This window comes from Festucalex cinctus, chromosome 3, assembly GCF_051991245.1.
Source record: "Festucalex cinctus isolate MCC-2025b chromosome 3, RoL_Fcin_1.0, whole genome shotgun sequence".
NCBI lineage: Eukaryota > Metazoa > Chordata > Actinopteri > Syngnathiformes > Syngnathidae > Festucalex > Festucalex cinctus.
The window spans coordinates 2,109,302-2,130,086 of record NC_135413.1 but is presented as its reverse complement, the minus strand read 5'-3'; the positions used below and the strand labels follow the sequence as shown (position 1 = coordinate 2,130,086).

The 20,785-nt window shown below is 36.1% G+C and overlaps 2 protein-coding genes across 4 annotated transcripts; one reads left to right on the top strand and one right to left on the bottom strand.

Annotated features, from left to right (window-relative positions):
• Positions 1–1,353: 1,353 nt before the first annotated feature.
• On the bottom strand, positions 1,354–18,212 carry LOC144015444 (uncharacterized). Of its 2 annotated transcripts, XM_077515468.1 has the most exons (18): positions 15,214–18,212; positions 14,967–15,070; positions 14,602–14,877; positions 14,367–14,460; positions 14,091–14,158; positions 13,904–13,969; positions 13,513–13,665; positions 13,301–13,366; positions 13,086–13,214; positions 12,861–12,914; positions 12,623–12,694; positions 12,234–12,305; positions 12,051–12,122; positions 11,699–11,770; positions 11,516–11,587; positions 11,091–11,162; positions 10,785–10,848; positions 1,354–1,777 (listed from the first exon to the last, which is right to left on the bottom strand). In XM_077515468.1, the coding sequence occupies exons 1-18, from the start codon at positions 15,317–15,319 to the stop codon at positions 1,761–1,763; spliced, it is 1,629 nt and encodes a 542-aa protein (XP_077371594.1). In that variant the 5' UTR covers positions 15,320–18,212; the 3' UTR covers positions 1,354–1,760. The 2 variants fall into 2 exon arrangements, with proteins under 2 accessions (XP_077371594.1, XP_077371593.1); XM_077515467.1 differs by having other exon boundaries at positions 1,354–10,848; positions 15,214–18,190.
• LOC144015446 (uncharacterized) lies at positions 5,003–19,560 on the top strand. 2 transcript variants are annotated; one of them, XM_077515469.1, is made up of 4 exons: positions 5,003–16,863; positions 17,012–17,095; positions 17,686–17,890; positions 18,832–19,560. In XM_077515469.1, the coding sequence occupies exons 1-4, from the start codon at positions 16,786–16,788 to the stop codon at positions 18,987–18,989; spliced, it is 525 nt and encodes a 174-aa protein (XP_077371595.1). In that variant the 5' UTR covers positions 5,003–16,785; the 3' UTR covers positions 18,990–19,560. The 2 variants fall into 2 exon arrangements, with proteins under 2 accessions (XP_077371595.1, XP_077371596.1); XM_077515470.1 differs by having other exon boundaries at positions 5,006–16,933; positions 18,832–19,559.
• Positions 19,561–20,785: the final 1,225 nt, after the last annotated feature.

The following is a 20,785-nucleotide window of genomic DNA, read 5'->3' as shown; positions in this document are numbered from 1 at the left end:
CACGCTGTTGTCATGGCATGCACTGTTTGCAAAGGAAAAAAAATATCCTTAAAGAAGCATTCCCATTTGTACGAAGCAGCGAGAGCTACGGAAATTTGTAGACATATGTAACAGCCCAAGATGTACAAAAAAGTCTCTTGGTGCCCTGTGCTAAACCCAACAGGAAGTCCCCCAGGGGCCGGGCATCACATTTTGAGCTAAAAAACTCCTCTTTAACAAAGCATACCCGGCTGTACGTTTCACCTAGAGTTACCAAAATTTGTAGAGGTATATAACAGCCCTCGAGGTACAAAAAACTCTTTTTGAACCATATGCTAAACCTAACAGGACGTCCGCCATTTTGATTTACTTTGGAATGTGTTGCCATTTTTTGGACCATTTCATAGGGGTCATATTTTAACAAACTCCTCCTACAGAGTTTATCCGATCATATTCAAACTTGGTGTGACTCATCTTAAGATGTTGAGGATGAAAAGTTATTGAAAGCTCTTTATTTCGTCGCACGCTGTTGTCGTGGCATGCACTTTTTGCAAAGGAAAAAAATCCCTCTTAATGAAGCATTCCCAGTTGTACGAAGTAGCTAGAGCTACAAAAATTTGTAGACATATGTAACAGCCCACAATGTACAAAAAAGTCTCTTAGTGCCATGTGCTAAACCCAACAGGAAGTCCCCCAGGGGCCGGGCATCACATTTTGAGCTAGAAAACTCCTCGTTAACGAAGCATTCCCGGTTGTACATTTCACCTAGCGCTATGATAATTTACAGGCATACATAAGAGCCCACGATGTACAAAAAAGTCTCTTGGAACCATGTGCTAAACCAAACAGGAAGTCCGCCATTTTGATTTATGATGGGATTTGTAGCCTTTTTTTGTGGCCTTTTTCAGGGGTCATATTTTAACTCCTCCTACAAAATTCATCCTACCGTCTTCTAACTTGGTGTGTTTCATCTTAAGATGTTTAAGATGCAAAGTTATCGAAAGTTTTTTGGAACTTTGCACAGGTCAGACCTGTCATGAACATGAATATTTTACAAATTCCTAGTGTAGTTTCCACTAAATTGCTCAACAGTACTTTTTACACATTTTATTAATGAAACATTCCCTATTGCATGAATCACCTTCATTTGTGAAAATTGGAAGGCATACTTATGTGCACACAGATGCATGCATATTTTTTTAAATGATTAATTTCAGATATGTTATTGCTCAAATGTGATGTGACATGCCAACAATGATAGATTAAGTATTTCATACACTTGTCTATTTATATTTCTTAGTGAATAAATTATGGGAACATTGAAATCGATAAATCCAATCCGCAACCTTGGAGAATAGAAAACAAATTCTATCGTGAAGTTGTTAAGACATTTATTTAACTATAAACAAGTTGTGACATCCCCTGATCTAACCCTCCAACCGGGCAAGGAAAAACTCAAAAAAACCCATTTGGGGAAAAAGGGAGAAACCTTGAGAAGGGTCCACAGATGGAGAGAATCCCCCTTCCAGGATGACCAGGCTGCAATGGATGACACATGGACAACATTTCACAGATACAGTAGTATGGTGCTATACAATATTCGCTCAAAAACAACAAAGTCATTTTATTGAGATGAAGCGCTGTGACTCTTGCTCAGGCCCCGGTCTGGTGAGTCGATGTAGATTTCTCCATAGTAATGCCTCTGGGGAAATGGTCCACCTCAGATCTTGTCCCGGTCCGTCAGTGCAGAATCCATACAGCAAAAACGTCACACTCTTTCATCACCGCCTAGCCCCGTCTCCAAGCAGGATGTGGCGGCGGGCAAAAGAGAGGACAAGCGGTAGTCAAACAGGCAAATATATGCTTTTCAAAAATGTATTAGAAGTTTGAAGTTGAGATATAAACAAAACGGTCTCTCGTTGACATGTCAACATTTATACACAGGTAGAACCTCCAATTTTCACAGGTAGTGTACATGAAACATCTTTCACAAAAGTATGATGTCAGTATCAGTCTCACAAGTCAATGCCATAATATAAATGTTGGTACGCAAAAAGTTATATTCACAGAATTACATCATTTGACATCATTTTTTTTTCCATTTGTTTATTGTTTATTTCTTCTATAACAAAAACAGGGCCAATCACACACTACTAAGGATTACATTACAGGCAGCTGGAAAACTGCTTTCATTCAATGTTATGTTGACAGATTTGCTTTACAAATAGCCATGCTCTCAAATACTTAGAAAATAATGATATATTTAGCAATTCTCGTATTGTACTTGGTATGTAGTTCCATGTTTGTGATGAGCGATAGAAGGTAGCTTGACCAAAAGCAGTTTTCCTGAGTGGCACTTTCCAGTCACCCCGAGAGCCAGCTCTGGTTGAGCTATTAGAGTCGCTCTGAACAAACTGTAATAATGGTGGTGGAGCTTTACCATGAAAAATTTTGTAAACAAGGACACAATCAGTATATTTTACAATGTTTTCCCAGTTAAAAGGCCATACTTTTTCAGGATATGACAATGATGATATGTTTTTTTGTTTTGTTTTTTTGTCAAGTACTTTTAGGGCTTGTTTATAGGGCTTGTTTAATTTTAAAAGTATTAGGATTCAGTTACCGGTAATTTGTTCTGGAACGACATCCCTATAGGTTGACACCTTTGTAAATCTGAGTGTATAAAATATGTTAGTTTTTTGGATCATTATTCATACATTTATGTGTAAAAGAACACACAAGCCCTTCGTGATCACTGAAATATGTTGGTACAACTATAGATTTTACATCATAAAATTGAGTTTTTACATACACATGATCAATTTGTGTACCTTTTTCTGTCGTGGGTTCTCCAACAAGCTGAGAATACCCTCTGTCTGTTACAAATTTGCAGATTGTGGATGATTTTAGAAGATCATCATTGAAATCTCCCATGACAGCTATTGTGTTACTTTGAGGATCTAGCCAATCAAGGAGCTTTCCTAGATTTTCTTTAAATAAAGACATGGGATATGATGGTGGTCGATAAATGACTGCTACTAATATATTGTAAGTAGCACATTTGTAAGCCCAGCATTCCAAGTTCACATTTGGTAGTTTGAGAATGTCATATTTCATATTGTGTGCAATATACATGCCAACACCACCGTGTTGTTGGTGTTGCAAACCAACCAAAGCAGGGTGGTTGCCATTGTATGCTAAAGCACGTGGTGCACTATGAAAATTGTAACCATCAAGTTTGACTGCTTCCATTGAAAAAACAGGTGGTAGCCAGGTTTCTATAACAGCAATACAGTTAAGCTGCAAATGCTGTGTGCACAATCCCAGATCAAAAACATGACACGGCAAATTTTGCACATTCATCATGAATAAAGAAAAAGTATGTGTGTTGAATTTGGATTTTGTTTCATTTTCTATCAGGAATTTAGGCATGCTCTGAATTGCATCCTTAATGTGATCTTTACAATACAGAGCTTTATCTTCTAAATCTTGAATAACTAATCCTGCCAAACTGGTAACACGACTTAAGGCCACATACGCCTGTCCTGCAGAAAAAACTTTTTTGAGGGACACTACTACATTGTCAACTGTAATTCCTTGTACTTTATGTATTGTACAAGCCCACGCAAGTTTAAGTGGAAACTGTCTGCGCAACCCTCCTTGTTTTGTGACTCTTTCTTCTTCTGGCATTATCACAGTGGCACCCATTGAAATAAATGGATTGGAACCTGCAGATTGTTTCCTACTTTGGGCACCGATTTGATTATCATCAAATTTCACATACACTTTTTGAGGAAACTTATTATTTTGATAAGTAACAATATGTGTTACTGTACCACATACACCATTAACCAGACCATCCATAACATCAACATTCTTACACAACATAACCCGTGCATCTTTTCCCAACAACAATTTTTCGGCCAAACATGCATCATGTGCTTTAGCGTGATGTCCACTTTTTAACTCTAGTTTTCCTGTTTTTTTATTAGTGACAAAGTCCTGAGCATCTATCTCAATATATTCTGGACAAGTCTTAAATAGCTGTTGAATGTTGTGTTCATTTACTTGTTTATTAGTAGGAAATATGTGCAATGCTGAGCTGACTTCGCCAGTTTCACAACTTTTTAGAGTTTCTATGTCAGTTTTTAACATTGGGGTGCCTTTGGAACGAGTTCGTATTCTATTCAGCAACTCTGCAAAAACATGGTCTTTTTGCCTAACTATATCTTTCAATTCCACAAGTCTAAATCGATTAGACCACAAGTTAAAGCCAACATCATCTACATATAGGGGTTTCCCTTTTACCGGAGGTAATTGGAAAAAATCTCCAACAGCAATTACACTTACTTTACCAAAGGGGTGAACATCACCAGTTTGTTTAATTTGTCTTAACCTACCATGAATATATGATAACATTTTGTGATCAACCATAGATATTTCATCTATTATGAGAATTTGCAAATCACTATATTTAGCACGCAATGAATTAAGCTTTTCCTCACCCAATGGTGTGTAAGGTAAGCGACAATCTTTGCTTATGCTAAATGTATGATGAATAGTTGATGCATGCAAATTGTATGCAGCAATTCCTGTTGGAGCAGTTATCAAAACACAAACATTGTCAGGATGGCGGCAGACTGTTGACAACAGTCTTGTTGCTTCATATTGAATAGCTTTTATTAAATGGGTTTTTCCTGTCCCGGCACCACCTGTAATGAATACATGCAATGGATCGGGATTTTTCCCTGCTAACTTTTCTAAACACCACTGTCGTATTTGATAGAAAACAGACAATTGTGTCTTATTGAGAGATCTAATTAAAGCCAAGCCATCACTTCTGCTCATTATGTTATTTCTCTTTTCCAAATGTGCTATTTTTTGGTTACCTACAGCTAAATCCGGAATATTTTCTACTTCTTCTACTATCTGGTCTTTGTTTTTCCGTTCCTCCTCACATTGTAATCGTTCTAGCTCTTGCTCGGGGAACAGATCACACCAAGCATTTTCTAAAATGCCATCTGAATCAATCATATTTTGGATGGCTTCCAATTCATTTGCTTCTTTTTCAAATTTACTTCTGTTCAAATCAACAACCGACTTCACTGAATGTTTTGAACCATCATTAAATCTCACATGACCATTTTTGTAAAACTGTTCAAATAATTCGCAGTTGGGAGGTTTTAGCTGTGTATCTACCCGATATGGCAAAAACAATTGCATCCTACTTTGGTAAAACAATTCTGAATTTTTACTTTCAGAAAAGCGCATGTATCGAACTACTGCAGGTTTTGTTCGTGTTCTTTTTGCGATGAAACCGCAATCATTATTCAGTGTAATCCGATTTTGGCATTTCTCATTCTTACTCAAAACACGATATTCTGATGCAAATGTGGCCATACACATATCATTAAAAGTGGCATCATTGGGTCTATTTTTATACCGTTCTACTGTACTGGTCATCCACATGTCTTCCGTGGTAAGATTTTGTGATGCCGCCTTTTGCCGTAACACATTTAAAGGCAAACTTAGTTTCACTTGATTGTCCCCTGTTGGTACAAAGACAACTTTCCTTGAGCATTCCTTCAGATGCATATTTGTTAACCGATAGACTGCCTCTTGAGCAGAGACCTCTCTGTTCTGTAGATAAACACTACCGAGATTTTTTAATGCAGCCTTTGCAGAAACATTTCCATCTTTTGCGGCTTCACTTTGAGCATTTCTTAACAGTAATCCCATTTCCCTTTCTGACTTTGAAATATAAGAAATTATGTACACTATGCATGCATATGCATCAATAACGTATTGTATGTCCATGTTTGCATTCCAACATTTTAGCAGTGACTTATTGTACGGATTTACCCAAACCGCTTTAACGTCCCTTTTCAAAACAACATGTGTATTTCGACTAAAGCGTTGATATGCATCCTCAAACGTTTCTTGATTTATGCCGAGGCTTTCAAACAAATGTTCCACAGAGTCGAAGCTCGCGTTTTTATCTGAAAGAGCAGTCTTTACTGCTGTCATAATTTCTGCTGCTCTGATAGATTCTTGCTGTTCCTCATTTTTACATGCACATTTTGCTAAAGCATCTTTATCTACCTTACATTTGCATTGTTTTTTGTCATTTTCATCAGTTTTCTTACGACTAATAAATGTCCTACTGGATGCTGGCCTGGGATAATTGAAACGACAAACTGTGTTTTTCTTTTTACATGATTTGGTATGTTGCTTTGAATGCTCCTGTACAGACGTGACTATGTCTAATAATGCCTCATCTTCTGAAGGTAATTCACATGTTACATATTTATCGATAAATTCACATACTTCATCATCTGTGTTTTTGTCAATCAGTGGAGCATTGAAAATCCAAAAAAAGCAGTGAGTATGAGGTGAACCACGCTGCTGAAATTCCACCCTGTGAAAGTAATCCAGGATTTTACCAATTGGATGTAAATCAGACATAAGCACCTCGCGCAAAAAGATATGCCAGCGAAAATCAAAATATCGTGCAGCAGCTACGGGATTGTGACGAAGCAGTTCACATTTGTCTGCCCATTCTAACTCTTCTGCTGTCTGTGTTCTACCGTTATTTTTTAATATACTGTTCAGAAGGGTTTTCCACCGAATGTCAGCCGAAGAAAATGAACAAAACCAGGTAGGAACACCAAGCTGACGAACACAGGCAATCAGGTCTCGTTGTACTCCCTGCCAAAAAGCTGGGGTACCTCTTATAGGTTTAAGGAAACGATAACCTTCATCAAACTTTAATAAATCCCTCAATGATTCTTCATTTTTTAACATATCTTTGCTCAGCTTTTTAAATGTTTGACCTTTGTTTCCTTTGCGTAATGCAATGGATACATTTGAGATAACCTGCTCTATCTCAGACATGTACTGAGCAAAAAATATATATTCAACATTTTGTGCAAACCTTCCATCAGCATGTAAAATTCTGTTGTTGAAATAACGTGCCAAAGTAAGTCGATATTGCCTACTATCGTGGTATGTATTTCGTCCCTGTGGAAATAAGACTGGGAAGCATTTGGCTTCATTTGTATGATCAGAAAGCAATTTCACAGGATTATTGCCTTCTGCTGGTGCCAAATTTAAAACATCATCAAAGTACTGATCGAGCGCTTCCTGGCCAATATCAACAGGCATTAAACAGGTGTCTTGAAACATACAATGTTGTTGTCTATCATGCAAAAGGTCGTCTTCAACATTTGAGTTTTCACCACTTTCAACATTATTGATATTTTCTACAACTTCACCTTGTTCCCTACAAAACTCATTTATCCAGGTTTCGTTAAAATTAACATCTTTATAATGCACATTTGTTTGTTTTAAAATTTGTAATGCTTGTCTTATGCGCATCGTATCAACAAATTGGTATTCATAATAACCTTTATATGTTAATTTTCGCTTCAGTTTTACAGCCAATAAAGACCCTTCCATATTTGAACGAGGCAGCAAATTGTTTGTTTGCACAATATTTGCTGGAACACACGTCACTGGTCCATGTACTCCATTTTGCCCACCTTTAGGTAAAGCTAACATTTTCATAAATGGTATATGTAAGGCAATCAAATGTTGTTCCAAGCTATTCAAACATGCCAAGTCAGGTGGAATGGGTTGGACTGTCAAATTGTTAATTACGCATTCAGGAGGTATTTCGCCTTTAATAATCTTACCATTGCAGGTGAAGCAAATCCACAGCTGGCCTCTAGCTGACTGTAATGCCCTACATGGTACTACACAGTCCACACTACATTTGTGCAAATATTTTTCTGTTACACATTTTTCTGCTATTGCAGCTACTATTTTATTTTTCTTGTAATTATCGGTTTTATAAAATAAAACCTGGCGTCTAAATAACAATCTATGGCAGACGCTACACACAAATTCCGGCCCATTTTTCACTTTATCCCAAAAATTTTTCATAATGAAATCTATCTGTGTTGACTTCTCTTTAATTTTTTGCATCCTACATCTTGTAGCTGCCTTAACTTTTTTCTTGTGATCGGGATTACTATCATACTTACATTTACTTCGAAGTTTAACGCTTTTCCTGTGCAACACGTTATGCCAATAATTTATTGTGCTCATTTCTTTCACTTTTTCCTTGTGCAATTCATTTAGCCGATATTTCTTTATACTCATTTCTTTCACTTTTTCCTTATGCAATTCATTTAGCCGATATTTCTTTATACTCATTTCTTTCACTTTTTCCTTATGCAATTCATTTAGCCGATATTTCTTGATACTCATTTCTTTCAATTTTTCCTTATGCAATTCATTTAGCCGATATTTCTTTATACTCATTTCTTTCACTTTTTCCTTATGCAATTCATTTTGCCGATATTTCTTTATACTCATTTCTTTCACTTTTTCCTTATGCAATTCATTTAGCCGATATTTCTTTATACTCATTTCTTTCACTTTTTCCTTATGCAATTCATTTTGCCGATATTTCTTTATACTCATTTCTTTCACTTTTTCCCTATGTGTTTCATCTTGCCCATATTTATTTGCACTCATTTCTTTCATTTTTTTTCTATGCGGTTCGTTTTGCCAATATTTTTTTATACTCGTGTCTTTGACTTTTTCTCTATGCACTGTGTTTTCACAATATTTCTTTACACTCAATTCTTTCACTTTTTCCCTTAGAAAAGGATTTTCCCAATATTTTTTTCTACTTTTGTCCCTAAGTTTGTCCCGATGCAATGCATTTAGGTGATATTTCGCAACACGCATTTCCTTTAGTTTATTTCTATGCGATACGTTGTCTTGATAATTAGTTTTCTTTTGATATCTATATTTCTGTATCAAATACTTTGAAATAAAACTATTACTCTTTGAATATTTTGTTTGCGCTATACCATCATCCTCAATATTCACAATTTCTTTCTTAATACTTAGTGTTCTGGTTAGATTCAAATTGTCAGTGTTGTTTACACTTTTAACACTTACTTGTATACATGAACCTTGAACTATATTTTGCCTTCTTAAATTATATGCTTCGAAGTTGGCCAGATAGGCTTTACACAATCCATAACACTTCTGCAGTTCTGGATGATACACACAAATAACAGTTTCATAATGATTACCATTGCTATTTTCTAGGTAAATTCCCTCTTTTGCTTTTGAACTATATTCTAACCACTTACCATCATAATATATAAATATATTGACTCCTAAACAATCTGCTGTTGCTTGAATTTCCACTTCAGTAGCCCAACTGCCAACATTTCGCATTTTTGATTTTTTTATATACTCATCCACTGAAGAGTACTCACTCCTTAAAAATGTTTCATACACAACTGCATTTGATTCCATTTGTTTTACAACAGCTAGTCTGATTTTTCTGTGGTTCTTTTGTGAACCACACACAGCTTGAGATACTGCTCGAAAGAAACAGTTCCCATCACCTATTATTTTCTCTTTCTGGCATGGAAGCCCTAGTAAACCACCATTTGCAGACTCCTCTACAACAAGTTTCTCTAAATCCCATTTAAATCGTGTACATAAATCTTGGACAACTTGTTTACCAATAGGTTTAAATTGCATCTTTTTATGAGTCACATTGCCCATTATCTGCACATCAGCATTAAGTGCAGTAGCGTCACAACTTTGCATTGTCCTTGAAACGCTACTTCTCAATGACATCTTACATTGCTGTGATACAGTAGAATCCTGTGTAGTAATTTTTACATCCTTTACAGAGGGTTTAGCTTGTTGACCCACTGAACATTGAGCCATTGCTTGTAGTGTGTCTCCCTTATGAAAACCATTCAAGCTTCTGTCATCATAACGCTCTAAAGCATGACTTGAAGCTCCAAATGACACTGGTTGGGAATGTACTTTTTCTGCCTCGGTGTACGCATGGAGCTCAAATATTGTGCTGTTATTATCCAAACCTAAATTACGTGTAACTTCAGCCAGGGAATCCAATACAATCATGCCAACACCCTTTACAGAGTGTTCATATGAACTTGTCTGTGTCCGCACAACATGAAAACCTGAAAACTCAAAAAACGTTTGCCCTCTACATGTCTTTTTTGTCAAATTACATATATGATCATAAACATCTTGAAGACAATTAAAGTAAACTATAACACTTTTACCATCACCATCTGGCATTCCACTAGCACTGCGAGCATGGGAATCAAATACTGCATACTGTCCATTTTTGCAAATGATTGCACATGTATAACAACCCATGGTCAGCAAACATAAATCAACTTGATCATGTATCTTTTGCAATCCTTTTAAAATAGTAACGTCTTGACATTCCACAATAATTGTTTTATCGACCATCGGTATAAATCCAGACACCACATCTATTTCCTTAAACTCAAACAGCGTTCCTTCAAAAACCAGCTGCTTTGGCAAGTCTGGCACCATTAAATAGTTATGTGAGCTACTGAACTTGTCACTATTCTTCAATAATGTATACAAACGATCACCTAAAACAAGAACTTTGTCTAAATCTTCTGAACACCATGAAAACGCACTACTAGCTGTGTGATTTGCTAGACCCACATACGCTATAGCCATACACTGCTTACCTGGATGGTTCAACCGACTGTCTCCTTGATGAAAAGACCCATTCACACTTCTGCATTGACACTCTAGAGCATCACTTGGAGCTCCGAATGATATTGAATGAACATTAATACTGGAGCTGTCAGTATGTGCATAACTGTCATATGCTGTGTTCATATCAGTCAAGAATGAATTACATGTAACATCACCTTCTAAAACATAACACATAGATGTATTTGCATTACCAATGGTCTTACTTTGTATACGCTTGGGACTGATCTTGGCTGCATGCTCCATGCGAGAAGTCCTCTCCCTCGGCAACTATAGGTATATGACAAAAAAATACATTTTAACAAACGATTCATTTATTAATTTAACATTACACAACATCACGGAACATGCATAGCATACACGTGGCAGAAAATGGTTACATATGTTATCTATGTTTTTACAACTTCAACATTCGCCCAGATGAATGGCAACATCTTCAACAACAAACTACATCACTACATAGAAAACAATGTACTTTTATGGAACTTGTCATTTTAATGCAGAACACCAACCTCCTCCTGCACAGCGTCTTTCACAACACTGGAACAAGACAAACTTGCATCCACCACTGGTCTTTGTGTTACCTATTAAACAAAAAACAAAACAAAACAAAAGTAATCCATACTTGCTATGTGAACGTATACAACAGCAACAAGGGTAGGCGATGAAATGATGTTGCATGCTCCAACAATCCATCCAACAAACAACTCTATGTTTTCATGGTTATATATATATTACTTATGCATACTTAAGCAACATTACAAAATTCACTTCTTTCACCCTCATTAGTTTACTTGATTTATACATAAATTTCCAATATTGCTAAAGCTTAAACAATGTGCTAAATCAATAACATAAATAACAACAACCATGCATCACTAATAAGCACTTATCATAATTTTCTTTCTTTTCTGAAATTGTAAAGCAAGAAACAAACCTCTTGCTGCACAACCTCTTCCACAACACTGGAAAAACAAAGACTGGCATCCACCACCATCCTTTGTGTTGCCTGCAAAACAACAACTACAAATTAACTTATATCATTTATATAACAATTGTCTCTCATTGCTACAAAACATGTTCTCTTCTTTAAGGTGACTTTCTAAAGCAGGCCACAAACCTCCTCCTGCACAACCTTTTCCACACCACTGGAACAAGACAAACTTGCATCCACCAACGGCCTTGGTGTTGCCTATTAAACACAATAACAAAAGTAATACATACTTTGAATGTATACAACAGCAAAAAGGTTACGACTGTGTGTTTTTGTTGTTGTTTTACTATTACTTGCCCATTACAAAGTACACTTAATTCCTCCTCACTAGTCTGCTTGATTATACATAAATTACCAGTATTGTTAATGCTTAAACAATGTGTTAGATCAATAACATAAATAACAACAACCATACATCACTAATAAGCACTTATCATAATTTTCTCTCTTTTCTGAAATTCTAAAGCAAGAAACAAACCTCTTGCTGCACAACCTCTTCCACAAAACTGGAAGAACAAAGACTGGCATCCACCACCATCCTTTGTGTTGCCTGCAAAACAACAACTACAAATGAACTTATATCATTTATATAACAATAGTCACTCATTGCTACAAAACATGTTCTCTTTTTTAAGGTGACATTCTAAAGCAGGCCACAAACCTCCTCCTGCACAGCCTTTTCCACACCACTGGAACAAGACAAACTTGCATCCACCAACGGCCTTGGTGTTGCCTATTAAACACAATAACAAAAGTAATACCTACTTAGAATGTATACAACAGCAAAAAGGTTAGATAATGAAATGATGTTACATACTCCACTGAGCCAACAAACTACTGTGTATGTTTTTTTTTTTTATTGTTTTACTATTACTTGCACATTACAAAGTACACTTAATTCCTCCTCACTAGTCTACTTGATTATACATAAATTACCAATATTGTTCATTCTTAAACAATGTGCTAGATCAATAACATAAATAACAACAACCATACATCACTAATAAACACTTATCTCTCTTTTCTGAAATTCTAAAGCAATAAACTAACCTCTTGCTGCACAACCTCTTCCACAACACTGGAAGAACAAAGACTGGCATCCACCACCATCCTTTGTAATGCCTGCAAAACAACAACTACAAATGTACTTATTTATATTACAATAACTATTGTTACTCATTGCTATAAAACATTTTATTCTCCCCTTCTCAAACTGAATAACAGCAATTATAAACTAGTCTAATATTTACATTACTCCCCAATAAAAAATACAAATAAAAACACAAACCTGTGACTTTGTCCTTTTGAAAACAACTCTCTGTTGATATCTCACATTTGATTTCTAATGAAAGACAAAAAATATATATATTTATATATTCCACACATGCAGATTACAGCTTCTTTAGACAATTATACACAATTTAAATGTTATCAATCAAGAAGAATGTGTCACGTAAATGACTGGACTCACTTAATGACAACACCTGAACCATGACATTTACATGAAAATTACCTTTTTGTCTCTTGGAGCAGCCTTCACAGGGCTGGACAGATCTGATGGTTTTATCTTATCCATCGCACCCAACATTTCACTGCTGAACCAAACTGGGGTTAGAGGAATAAAACATTCCTTTAGCACAACCTGTGAAATACACATTTTGAAAATATGTTACTGAATGCATCTTGTCTATAACAAATACACTATATAATTATTCTAAACAAACTAACGTTAGGCTGAATTTTCCTCTTTTTGGGAACCCCATCACAGGATTGTTCAAGTCCTGCTTGCGTCCTCTGCAATGACAGACATCATCATTTTTATTTATCAACCTATACTGACCTTTACTTTGCTCAACTTTGGAGAATCTAATGTAAAACAAATATATCACAACACTAAAAACTACAACAACAACCAAGCTATTACAATATGCAACCATTACCTTCCTGCCTGGTCCAACAACAGTCCACTCAAACGGGTTCAATCGACGAAGAACCAAAGTCTCACCCTTAACCACAATTTTTGGAATAGTTTTAACCGCTGGTGGCCTCGATGCTACTTGTATCTCCAACTTAGGTGTTTGGAGGTCAAGTTGCTGATAATAAAAAAAAAAAAAAAAAAATAACATGAAGAAAATTATTTATGTTACTTATATATCACTGATATTTGCCTAAATCATGATTCACAAACAGCATTATATAAAATACATATCTAAATACATATATACTGCATTCAGAAAAATGTACATATTTCCATACAACTACACAATTTAAGCACATTACAAACGTAATACAAAACTACAATGAAACAAATTACAGTATAAAATGGCTAACCTGATGAACACCATCACACATCAACTGCACAAGAATACTCATCCCATGATCATCACTCAAGTGCACCTGCAAAAATAAGTAACAATTTTATAACACTACTAACCTATTTTATTCCAGTACTACCATACAAATCTAATCAATGTGTATATCCAATGATTCTGAATTATTATACCATAATGGAACTTACACCATCTTTACTCCACAGCTTCAAGTTCTTCAAAGGGAAGAACGCTGCAGTAGACATGTACTTGACCCCTTAAAAAGACATTGGGAGAGAACATCCTTCATTATGATTTTCTCCTATAGTCATCAATAATTTTATATCTATGTTTATTACCTATTAAAGTCTTTTTACATTCACAGTTTATATTCTGTAGGATGCACAGTTTACAGTGTAACAAAAACGCACACCATATGATAAAACATGTAAGACCTAACTGAATGTCATTATCTAGTAACTCACCCATACGTGCTGACACACGATGAAACTCCTGACGCAAGTAATCCTGCTGAGTCACATCCACGGTTAGACGTGGAGGAAAGTCCAAGACAAACACCTATTCAAAACAAGCAGCGTTTATAACTTACGTTTGTACTATTTTACCCATGAAAATATTTCCACATCACACTGCAATCGTGTATACTATACACCTCATAATAGTATTACAAATCTATTAATAAACATAATATACATGTACCTTATTAGGCCAGCGACCACAGACATTACCAAGGAGTCTGCAGAAATCTGCTCCTGCCTCGTCAGGGGTGCGGCTGGATGTCAGGTTATTGCTAGGAGCCAAAAGACAAACCACGTCTGGAGTTCTAGGCACAACAGCATGCTGCACCTCAGTAGTCAACTCGGTTGCACAAGCTCCGGGTGTCGACATGACGCCAAAGGAAAAAGAATCCTTTGGCATCTCCACAAAACCATCTGCGATGCTCCGTAGGTGCGAGTCTCCAATGAGCAAGACAAACTATATGACATAATGTACAGTATTTAATTTAGCACAATCAGTATCCATTGCACTTTTTTCTTAAATGTAGAACTAGAAACCATGTATACCTTCTTGTTTGGACACTCAGAGGGTATGACCAACTTGTGGCTTCGACCAGTAACGCAAGAAATTGGCCATTCTTGCACTTTGTGACGGCCACCAGTACCACCACCTATTAGCACATACAGAAATAATCATTATTGAATTACATTTCATGACAACAAAGGAAATAAAACACTGTTTAAAATTTTCTCCGCAATAATTCATCGGACGTCTTCGTGCTTAAAATATTACATACAAATGGTAGCTACTTACGTGCGCAAGTTGCATGAAATGGTTGCTGAACATCACCAAGTCGAAGACGTTCAGTCATCCTCCTCTTGGCTGCCTCCGAACGATGATAGCCTTTCCCCCGAGGCATTTGAGAAGCTAACAATCTACACTCCTACTACAATAAATATTTAATATACAATTACCTGTTACTACTAACTAAATAAATAAATAAATAAATAAATAAATAAATAAATAAATACAAACACTCTAGAGGATACTCCAACAGCTGAAATAACGTTTGTGGAAATCTTGCTGTCTGTGCTCTCTGAATCTGCTGACGCAAAACCAGTGAAGAACAACAAGAGGAAGTCTCTTTCAGTGACAGTGGTTTAAATGTAGCCGCCCTTGAAAGAGTCAGACTTTTGACCAATAAGAACAGAAGGGGCGGGCAAAATATGATACTTCTATGAAATTTAAACATCAACACTGTTACACAATGAAATTTAAACATCAACACTTTTATACTACTACTTTTATGTTTTGTAAGCTATGTGCATTCTGTTTGTTTCCTATTGCCTTTGCTAATGATTACAATTCCCTCACATGTACAAGCAAAGTTTATATAATTTTTTGCACTCCAATTTCACAATTAACAGCATTTCTTTTACTTACTATGGATACTTGTAATGCTAACTGATAGTATGTAGAAAATATTGCTTTTTTATCTATCAACATCTATATCCATACATTCCTGTGTTTTCTTGTCAATAAATTAAAGATACTGATGTTTCAAATGCTACTTAGAAAATTGTATTATATATCATAACATGTCACTATCAATACTTTCATTGTAGCACACAACATAGATACAATTATTATTCTTACTAACAGTCACTCACCACTTGTGATCATGCTTTTTTATCAACTTTTATTAGCTCAGTGGCCACATGAAGGACAATATACTCTATAACTAAGTTGGCTGGACTGATAACATCCTGGTATATAGCTTAAATACAATCAGCATCAGTTATAGACAGATTTTTGCTATTTGTAGAACTACCCTAAATAGCAAGGCTCAACTGTAAATACATTTTTGCTAAGAATAACTCACATGCAAATGGAAAGTGGCAACACTGTCCATATGAGTTCCGAGCGTGTTATATCTACCTGTCTTTCATATATATATTATTTCTAGAATGTACTGTGTGACACAATTAATGAAGTTATTGGACATTATTTCACACCATATTGTGTTTGTGTTACCAATAGCTGAATGAGTGTCATATTCAGCACATTTATGTTTGTCTTTTTTTCCCCCCCAACAATCCATAACTTTAGCTTGTGTGTAAAATAATAACATGCTGATCCATTCCGTGTTCTAATTGATTGGTCACCTAAAAACTACTTTTGAAATTACACATTTCTTTTTTTTGATTTTGGCCATCTGATTAATTGGTAAGACATTACTCATATTATTATTATTTTTTTGTACCTTACAAGATTATCTCTTGTGCCACATTAAACCCCTTTGCGGGCCTGAGCCAAACCACGGTCCATACATTTGATACCACTCCTTTATTTCAATGGTCAAGTACTTCATAACCACACCTACTTATGCTTGTCCTTGCATATATAGTAGACAACAAAGAGCTCTTTCAACAAAGAACATTTCCATCTACAAAGTCATACAAGGTAAGCACTCTGTAAATTCTGCCATCACTACACTTCAATTCCTACATTATCACTTCAAATACCAACAATGGTTAATACAGCTACAAATTTCTTGTATGTTTATGAAATCTGACACTGTATTTATTTCTACTCCTTTGCTTTTCTACAGAACATGGACAAATCACCGAGCAAATTCTCTTCTGATAAAGACCCTCTAATCATCTCCATACGCAAAGATTGCCAACTTTTTTCCGTAAGTATACAATAAATAAACTAAACAGGACTACTTTCTCAATCATATACAGTATGCCATACATATATGTATTAAGTTCTCATTTTTTGACAGGTTTGTTAAAGGCACCTTTTGTGTGTTTTTCTGTTTGTAATGTTTCTCCACGAGCACGTCTAGCCATTGATATCATGTAGAACACATACGCTAACCTTTTAGAGACAATTTAAGCTTACTTGCACAGTAGCCACTATCTTAACCACTTAATTCACATGTCTAATTGACAACTTATTACTTGTAGTGAAATGGTACTTTGTGCGTCTTGTGCATTTTCCTGAAGACTGCTTTTCAACTCTTTCCTTAAAACCAATACATGCAGTACTGTTATACTGTATCAATATATATGTCCGTGTGTATATATTTGTATATTCTTTCAAATAAACTCGTTTTTTTTTTTTTTTGTTTTTTTTTTTTAAATAAACTCGTTTTGACACACACAACCATTGAGTAACATGCTACACAACCACAAAGTTTTGCACCAACACGTTACCTCTGCTATTTAGATTCATGGAATCTAACATGACTGATTTTCATTGAATGCTTTGTCATTACAGTATGCATGCATTGATCATGCTTTCAGTCGCAACGACTTATACCAGCGCAGCCTTGATCTTCATTCCCAAATGATGAACCAACTAGTCCATGTGACTCGAGTCAATCGAGCACTTGAAAAACAGATGGACTTCAAAACCAAGCGTGTGAAAGAACTCGAGACTGCATTGGATATAAAGGATGCATGTGATGCATTTGTCCGTGATGGTAAGCTATATGACATGGAAGACACACAAACACTAACACAGCAAGCATCCCCATCCTACACATTGTGTATAATGAATGACATGTTTGACAATGGACATTTTTACATTTTTTTTGTTAATGCACGTTCCTTTTTTTCTGTTAGGAATATCTTGAAGGTAACATTGGACTGTTAACTGAAACACTGACTGATTATTGAGCCGCAATTTCTCAATGTATATAATGTGAATACATACTACACTTGATTACTTTCTAATGTGACTGATATCATGTAGCTGTGCTGTGATCTTGCCCTCTTTCATCCACTGATAAACACTTCAAAATTCTTTTTTTTTTTTTTTTGTATCTTCTCAAAACAACTGACATATTCATGGAAAAGATTTAAATTCTATCATTATTAATTACTATTATTATGTTTATGTCTTTGCCCCTGATTCTGATGTTTCTATACCATAGATTTTTTTAGATTTTTTTTTGGGACATACTGTGACTTGACCTTTACAATACTAATTTTTACTAAGAAGAAATCAATCACACACCACAATATTTTATACTTATCCTGCATGTATCTGGACACACCATGCCAAATTTTACACTTACATAACCATTTATGTACTTGTTGTATCCTTACTTTTATTCATCATTTCATCACACAATCCTAAAACATTGCTTTTTGACCCTGAGGATTCAACTATACCATTTTTGCGTGTCTTATTACTTTACTGATCCAAGCTATATTATTTATTAACGGGCAAAAACTATGAATATACGATCACCGTCAAATATTACGTCTGTAATATCCATATACAGTGCATTACATAATATGCATTTGTATTAAGACACTACCATGCTACAAATATGCACACGACTGTTCTGTAAACTACACCTTAGACAACCACACTTCAAAGATCTAACATGATTCTTCATTCTTTTTTGTTCTACAGATGTATCAAATGCTGCCACACAGACAGAAGAAGCCACTGAGGACATGCACGAAGACGATGATCACAATATAACTGGACAGGTTAACCCCCCTGAAGTTTTAGCCCGCAGGTCAAAGCGTCCTAAGACTAATTCATCCATGGAGGTTACATTATCCTAAGACAGACTATGTGCTAACCCAAACTCTTTGACCCCAAGGGATTCATCTGTCCCAGAAAACTTTTACACTCAAGAGTTTATCTGTCCTAGGACGCTGTTAACCCCAGGTTAAAGTGTTATTTAATCTGTCCTGTTACAACAGCTATACATAAACAGCTGCATTCCTCTCCTGTTCCATCTCTCACACTTCTTTCATCTCTTTTTCTCCTCTACTTATACCTATGCTTGCTCATGTGCTTTTTTCCCCTTTAGATGATGTCATTGGTTAGCCTGCTTCAAAGCTACATTTTTTATTTAATAACTGTCACACATTTACTGTTTGCTGGACCCTACAAAACTGTCACAATACTTCACTATGTCTTGAATACATATGTGTTGCACAGCGACACCACATTAAGAGTCATCAACAAGCTTTTTATTTGATCACACACGATCTCTGTGGCATTCAATGTTTTCAAATAAACAGATGCTGGTTTTGAATATCAAACGAGCGACTTTTCATGAAACTTTGCACACACATCAGAAAGTCCACACTTTTGAATTTATTTTGGGTGTTGTGCATCATTTTTGGCCTTGCACCTATTTACACACAAGGCACGGCAAATGCCTTTGTATTTTCCATGGTCCTTTTCTATTTAACAGTACCCCAACGTGCAAGTCCCCCGACTTGCATATACCCCAACGTGGCCCGGGTTGCGAGGGCCCTTTATAGCTGCTCGCAGCTCTAGTTATTATTCTTCTTTATTCTCCGCAAACGATCCCGATTTTGGGTACCTGAACATTCACGAAAACTCACCGAACTTTGCACACTCCTCAGGCCCGGCGAAAAATTTGATATTATGAAGTCGTCATAACAACGCGACTCTATAGCGCCCCCTAGCGTAGAAAAATAAAAACCAAGCCCGGCACGTTTGAGCTAGAGCAACGAAAATTGGCAGGCACGTGTAGCACCCGGAGACGCACAAAAAAGTCTATTGGGACCATGTAGCTAAAATGTACAGGAAGTGAGCTATGAATTTTTTAATGTCCAATTTTGGCCTATTTTGGCACATTCACTGTGGTCATGCTTTTTCCCCCTTTGCAAACATTTTTCATCCAATTGACTTCAAACTTGGCATTTATCATCTCAAGACCTGAGAGAACAACTGGGCAAAACATCTTGCCTTTTTGAAATACTATATGACGGGGGCGGGGCATCAAATATTGCCTTTAAAATTTCATTTGTCCAGAAAGAGCAAATGCTTAATAACTCCCATGTTCAAGCTCCAAAAAATCTCAAACTTCTCAGGCAACGTAATAGTCACGGCCTGAAAACATCTATATGATAAAATTCAGTTATACATATAGCGCCACCTAGTGGTTACAATAAATGTCATACTTTACGTTTTTAGCTACTGTGCTGAGGTTGTTGAAGGGATCCATTTGAAAATTGGTCAGAAAAGCCTTAAGATGTTGATCATGCCCCACACCGAATATTGTAACTTTTCGCCAAAGGGCGTGGCCGCTACGGTGACGCAAAGTCTGAAGATTTTTCGTGAAAATAAAAGCTGCATTAACTTGACCGAGATGATCCTATCTTCTCAAAATTTCACACATTTGATGAGAGTCCAGCCCTAAAGACATCTACTGACTTATATTTCATCTAACTGATAGCGCCACCTAGTGGCAATTTTTTTTCTTACGAATTTTCTTCTACGTTTTTCTCCAAACACGTTAACTGGACCTACCTCATATTTGCTCAGATGAGGGTTTCGGCCTTCATGATGTCACAACACGAAGTTTGTGAGTTTTCGCGAA

Coding starts and splice junctions, on each gene's coding strand:
- LOC144015444 (XM_077515467.1), bottom strand. CDS start 15,319: ATGCCTCGGGGGAAAGGCTATCATCGTTCGGAGGCAGCCAAGAGGAGG. Junction 15,071..15,213: donor ATTTCATGCAACTTGCGCAC/GTAAGTAGCTAC, acceptor ATGTGCTAATAG/GTGGTGGTACTGGTGGCCGT. Junction 13,367..13,512: donor TTGTTGGACCAGGCAGGAAG/GTAATGGTTGCA, acceptor CTGTCATTGCAG/AGGACGCAAGCAGGACTTGA.
- LOC144015446 (XM_077515469.1), top strand. CDS start 16,786: ATGCTTGTCCTTGCATATATAGTAGACAACAAAGAGCTCTTTCAACAA. Junction 16,864..17,011: donor CATCTACAAAGTCATACAAG/GTAAGCACTCTG, acceptor GCTTTTCTACAG/AACATGGACAAATCACCGAG. Junction 17,891..18,831: donor TGATGCATTTGTCCGTGATG/GTAAGCTATATG, acceptor TTTGTTCTACAG/ATGTATCAAATGCTGCCACA.